The sequence below is a fragment of the Apteryx mantelli genome, chromosome 3, assembly GCF_036417845.1.
Source record: "Apteryx mantelli isolate bAptMan1 chromosome 3, bAptMan1.hap1, whole genome shotgun sequence".
NCBI lineage: Eukaryota > Metazoa > Chordata > Aves > Apterygiformes > Apterygidae > Apteryx > Apteryx mantelli.
In genome coordinates, this window is record NC_089980.1 from 117,007,602 (window position 1) to 117,014,357 (window position 6,756).

Here is a 6,756-nt window from a genome sequence, read left to right on the forward strand (position 1 = left end):
GCTCCCAAAGCAGTTTAAATCTTAGGAGTTTCATGGTCCAGCCAGCTGTCCTGTCTGTTGTGGCCCCTTCTAGTAATGCCTTTTCATTTAATTTCTCTCTCCTGAGACTTAGCGGCCCCCTCAGATTGCTTCTCAAACTACCTAGATTCCCCATGCCTTCTTATATGCGATAGATCAAACTGGAGCCAGCAGCTCCTGCCTGCAGATGAGCGTCCAGGAGCTCAGCTGCACTCGTTGGCATCGTTTGCCAGCTTCTGCAGAGCATCAGCAAGGTTTTGTGGGCTTTGCTTGGCAGGAAATGCCTCTCTCTGCAGTAACCCAACCCATGTACTTTCAAAATGTTGCTCTCGTCTGCAGACTCATAGCGCCTCTGTGTCCCCAGCTGCACAGCATGAGAGAGGTAGGACTGTTGCTGCCTGTCAGCCACCCAACCAGTCAGTACTGCCAGGCCATACTCTATGCTCCTAAGTATGTAATAGATGTTTATGAGTATTTTTAATTCTCTGTTTAGGTTCAAGGTGCAAGTTTCCGGGGTTGGAAGGAAGTGACATCTATGTTCAATAAAGATGATGAACAGCAATTGCTAGCAGGATGCAAGTCTCCAAAATCCAAAGGGTGAGTAAAACTGAGTATGTGCTATAGAAAATAGGCAAACTGGAATAGTAAATATTCTGTGCCAGGTAGTGAAGGTAAAGACTGAAAAGCAACAGGGTTCACTGATTGAAAGTTGAATCATACAGAAAGGTTTATGTCCATTTCAAAATTATTTATGTTTTGAACTTGAAATGAATAATGCATGCTGTACTAGGAGGGACAGTTATTGAGGATTTTTTTTGTTTGTCAGGAGGAAAAGGGAATTTAGCTACATATTAATTCTTTACTCTAGAGAAGAAGCAAAGGTTTTCTGAATCAAAGTCTTCCCCTCTACCCTGAAGGATAAATCATGGTCGAATTTAGGAATTACTTTTTCTATGTGCTTTAGTTCCTCTTTTGAGATCTTACCTACACCTAAAAGGGTTAAGCAGTGTAGCTGTACCAGTATCTTCCCTGTTGGAACTGAAGTGTTTGCTTGTAACAGTTTATCTACTGATATAGTTAGAGCAATTTTCTGAACAGAATAGTCCATCCTAGGAAGAGGTGTTATACCAGGTATATGTAGATTTTACCAACATAGTTACCTTGGTTACAAGTAGGAAAAAATGAGCCACCTATCAGTATAGCTGTTCAAGTGCAATGTAAACTTTGATAAGACTTGCCTTAGTATGTTTCATTTCCATTTTATATTGAAGAATGTGTTTATATATATACACCACATATATTTAGAATATAAATATATACATTTCCATTTCATTCAGAGCCTGTTTAATAAAACTTGCAAAAAGTCCCCAACTACAGTGTCTGTCCCATTGAAGGGTGTTATTAAGACCCTAATTTGCTTTAAAGGTCCTTTGCAATCGATGCTGAAATATAAGAATAAAAGAACCCAGTTTAAGTTTAGACTCATCTGTTGATGCTGCTGTTTCTGTTGACCTGCTGTTTGCATAGCTTTTAACTTGTGAAGAGAGCACATGCAATATGAAAACTGAAAAACCACAAATGTGGAAAGCTATTTTAGTACTACTATGAAAACTGTATATATTTTAAGTGTGTTCCCCCCCCCCCCCCATAACCATATCCCATGATTTTTACTTTATTTTATTGTTAAAGAAAATGAAACTTGTTAAGTCCTCTAGCCACAAAATACAAGGAAAGTGTTTGGACTCTGTGACTCTGAAAATTCTGAAAAATCTACTCTTAGATTCCAAATTCAGTAAAGGAAAAATCATTTTAAAGGTATTAGTTCAGTTATTTCTATTTAAATACAGTAATGTCAAGTTGCATATTTCAAGTTTTCCTTAATGAAAAAGAGCTCTTTCAATAGGAATTTTCAAAAAATTTCAGTGGTTGTTTTCTTTTTGTGGTAAGGGAATTTGTATGCTAGTAGCAGATAATGCTTTGAGTTTGCTGTTTAGCTTATTGAACCCTGAAGATTGTGTGTGTCACCCTGGTATTCCACTCTTCCTTGTGTCTTGGTAGCTGGTTACATACATAAGCTTGTATATACACACAGCGATAAACGTTTGACATTCTGTATTTTAAATGCTATGCCCTGAAAATACGAATTAATTTAGACTGAAGATCTTAGTGGGGTAAGAATATTATGAATACCCTTTAAAATTCTCTCTGAGAGAGAAATTAGTATAGATTACATGCATGGGTTGTTTTTTCTTGCTTTTTTGGGAGGGGGATTTTGTTTGTTTGTTTTCATCAGAAATACAAAACAACTGTTGTCAAAATATCATGCAGATCTTTCCTTAAGAAAAAAAAGCTGGAATCCATAAAATGGTAATAATGTACATCAAATATTTTAGGGTATAAGTTAAAACTTGGCAAGGTGATAACTGGTATGAGAAACTGACAAAAATAGTGAGTGAATATTAAAGCTAGTGGCAGACAAAATACTTCTGTAATCCTTCTGCTATCCTAGGTTTGTTTTTTGTTTGTTTGTCTTTTTTAAAGTCCTAAGTTGTTCTAATGCATGCTAAAACACTTAATACACTTCCAAAGGCAGTTCTGTGTAATTCACTGGAGAGGGGATGAGGGGGGAAGATGTAAGTTTTATTATAACAGCAAATGGTCATATTCGATCACTTCTATTTATCACTGCAACCTTCTACTCTACTTAGGCTTACAAGTACAAGAAGTTTTTCCTGAAGTTGATGGTAATGGATCCTAGATATGTGCTATCACAGAATGATGATCTGACTTTTTTCATTAGTGAACATGTAGCCATAGCTTTGGATAAAATTCAGATTTAAGATGCTGCTTTTTTGTTGAGCAAAATTTTAAGGATCTTTACTATAAAACATAATACATTAATTGAATTTTATTAATGACTATTGCATAGGCTGTTAAATTAAGAAATTACATTATTTGACAATGAAATTCAGGAAATTTTAATAATCACCTCATCATTGTTATTTTCTAGAACAAACCTAAAATTAAAGGACGAGATGAAGTCAGAAAAGAAGCCAGGTTTTTGGGACAGTTTGGTGATAAAACAGAATGTCCAATCTAGGAAACCAGATGAGATTGAGGGATGGGAACCACCACAGATTACTGCTGCTGACTCTACCAGTGATGCAGCAAATACTTTAAGTGACTATACAGCCTGGTCAGGCTGGGAAGATGAAACCAAAGGCTCCACAAGATATACAAACCTGGCCAGCTCAGGAAACAGTTCCAGGTGGAGTATCAAATCAGCTGGAAAGCTGGTTAGTATTAGACGGCAGAGCAAAGGTAACCTTACTGACAACTGGGAAGAACTAGAATGATATTGGTAATGTGAAATACTTTATAAATAAGAGAAAGGTTCCATGATTTACTTGTATGTTTAAACCAAAATCAAATCTGCTCAATATTGCACCTTTATACAGTACTTCATTTTATTCAGATTGTTACAAATTTTTGCTCACCTGATAGTGAATTTTCTTATTACATTGTTAAATATCTGTTTTCCACACTGATAAAAGTAGAGAATCTATTTTGTGCCTATATTTCACATTCAGACTCTGCAGTATGTTGGATTGTTGGTTTACCAAAAAAATGTAATTCCTTAGTGAATGTATACACTGGTTGTAAATTTGACTGCCTTATGCCACTAGCTTGAGGTCCTGGGTTTTTTTCTGGTATTTGAGGGTCACTCAAAATTTTAGTTTTGATGCTGTCCCTTTTTTAATAAGAATACTGATCTGTAGCTTGCAGGAAGAATGCTTATACTTAGTACACTGTTTTCCAAATCTTCAGCCTCAGCATATGCTTCAGCTTGTGCACACAAGATGCTCAACTGTCACAATGTGCTGTACTGTGTACGAAACGGGAGAATACTGCTCTAATGTAATTCTTTCCATCACAGGAACTTCACCAAGAGTCAGGTCAAACGGGTCTTCCAAAGTTTTTTATACTGAACGTTGTTTGACATAGCTAAATTTTCAGTTTTTAAGAGACATGTCATGCCAAAAATTAAAATGTAAATAATTACTGAAAATCTGGAAAGCAGCACTGAGAGCATAGAACATCTCTGTATTCAAAATCTGTAGCCCTGAATCTAGGGGCATGTTACTTCTTATGGAAAGGTGTATGTTCTCATTTTTACAAAAGCTGATCTTTGTTCTGCGAATGTTTGGCTTTTCTTTTCCATAAGCAGTGATTGAATTATACTCTGGCATTTTCAGGATAACTGAGCCATTGCAAGTATGTGCATGCACATGACTTCTGAAGCATTTTTATTATAAAGCTCTGTCTTATTAGCTACTGATACTTTCATTTTTGGTAAAGGGGGCAAAAAGTGTTGAATTTGAGATTTGAAATGTATATAGAATACTAAAAGTGCCTCTTTCTAGCATATTGTCTCTCATTAGCAGGGTGGCCAATGTCAGATCTAAAACTAGTTTCCATTTTGTTTATGTGACCTATATAAGTACTACTTTAACACTCATGGGAAAAGATCAATCATTAAAGAAGGAACGCTAGGACTTTTCTCTCCTGATTGTTAAAGTGGTATAATGGAACTGAAACTTGTTGACTGCTTAGCAATATGGCTAGTACAATAGGAAGATCAAATTAGCATTTCAGACAAAATCAACATTTTACAAGAAAGCATATACCTTTATATGTAATGGACATCTTGTAAACATATTTTTACAAGAAGATTATGCTAATGAAAAGGGATGCATGCAATTTTCTTCTAAGCCTGTAGCTTGTTTCTGTTACTGCCACATTACTCCTTTCTTAGCTCTCTCTTTCTCCTCTCTCTTCAGATTCATGTATGCTTTTTGGCTTACAGTTTCTACATAGCTGTTCTTTGGAGTTTCCTTTCTAGATGTGCCTAGAGGGAAACTGTAGCAAAGTGGGGGTTTTTTTGTTTTTTTTCTGTTTTAGTACGATGTTAAAAGACATTGGTTTTAAGTTATATAAAAGATCATCAGTGTTTTGTGCTAGAAAACAGGATCTTGGAGCTGACAAAAGCTTTTATAAAATTGGCATTACATATTTTAAAAAGATACTATTAGAGGAGAAGGGGTTAGCATTTATATTGCATCATTTAGTCTGCTACTAAAACTCCATGTTTGCCTTTGGCAAGTACGTGTGCTGAGGTTAATTATAGAAAAGAATTAGTATTCTTGGGTGAGGTATGCTGCATTTTATAGCTTATGGAATACCCTCTAAGGCATGAGCAAGTGTATAGTTTGGTTGTTGGAAAAAGATCTACTAGCAACCCTCAATATTTTACTCTCAAAGATGGGCTGAGAACTTTTAATTTTCCTTCTGAAATAACTATTTATACTGTGACCAGTAAAGGTTTTGCCTTGCACATTATACTGTCAAGTGCCTGTTTCTCACCTTGATGATGTGTTTGATGCACAGCTTACCTGCAAAATTTTTCAATTTGTTTTTAAATTTATGATAAAGAATATGCTTACAAAGCTGAAGCCTATTATAAAACAAAATGGCATCCAAGTGGGAAATTGGGATATGTATACTTAAGGTCTGACTCTTAGTGATGTAAGTTTTGGTGTGCTTTTTAAGTGATATTTTCTCAGAAATAACTGTTTTAAGGATGAACATTATTAAATTTAATATAATTTATTGTTATGCTTTGGTAATGTATTTGTCTTTTTAGAACTCACTGCTGTGAGCTTTCTCTTATGTTCATAAACCTGTTTGTCTAAATTTTCAGAATGGGGTCCTCTTTTCTTTTACCTTCTTTAAATGCTTAATTGCATTATACATTTATGGGCTTAAACTATACACAACTCCGTATGTGGAATAAGTGTAAAATATGTCCCTTAATATTTGTTTTGAAATTGCATTTCAATCTTTGTGAAGTGGTTTAGAAGAAGATAGCATTAAGATTGTATAATAAGATTGCACAAAATAAAATATAGTTTATATTGCTTTCTCGTAGCCAATCTGCATGATTGTTGGCATGGTTTTAATGGGAATTAAAAGCTTCACGTGGCTGTAACTAGTCACTTAACTCTAAGCAAAGTTCTCTCTGGGTATTTTTATTTATTAGCATCATTTGCAAAAAAAAAAAAAAAAAAAAAAGTATTTTCCATAAGAATAAAGATTTAGTTTGAACTGAAGTGCCTCTTTTTTTTTTCTTTGGTTCTGTGCTGTCATGTGAATTTGTTTCTGTCTGTGTGGATCTCTGTTACTTACGTCATCATAGAATACATCCAAGGAAGCAATGGGTATGTTTGTCTGAACTCAGTGAATCATGCCATCTCAGAAGCTATAACATCCTAGATTTAAAGCATCATCTGTTGCTCTCATAGTGGGAAGAATTTGTCGGTTTTGACAAACTGCAAATATTTTGTTTTACTGGTATCCGTTGGTTTAAATTTTTTTTTTTTTTTTAATTTATTGGCTGTTACAAAAGCTTGGACAGAGCAGCGCTTCTTCCTAAGCATTTCACTAGCTACATGTAACGTGGGGGACCCTGGAATGCTTTTGCATGCACAGGCTCCATAACGAGTGACACCTCCACGTTCTCGACCTTGACAAAAGTGCAGATGCAGCTGCTGTTGCCAGTAGATTGTGTATAGAAAGCGTATTTTCAGATTCCCATGCTTCCATTCTTGTTTACTGGCTTTGTTGTTGTCTAAGCAGACTTAACAGGGAAAGCGTTTCAACAAAATGTTTTTTATCTGA

At 35.3% G+C, this 6,756-nt stretch overlaps 1 protein-coding gene across 1 annotated transcript in view; it reads left to right on the top strand.

Annotated features, from left to right (window-relative positions):
• TDRP (testis development related protein) overlaps positions 1-6,157 on the top strand; it is a 28,844-nt gene extending 22,687 nt beyond the window's left edge. The window contains exons 3-4 of the mRNA XM_067294233.1: positions 512-615; positions 3,029-6,157. Coding sequence (XP_067150334.1) covers positions 512-615; positions 3,029-3,374 — 450 coding nt within the window. The 3' untranslated portion in view covers positions 3,375-6,157. The remainder of the gene's footprint in view (positions 1-511; positions 616-3,028) is intronic.
• The last annotated feature ends 599 nt before the right edge of the window (positions 6,158-6,756 follow it).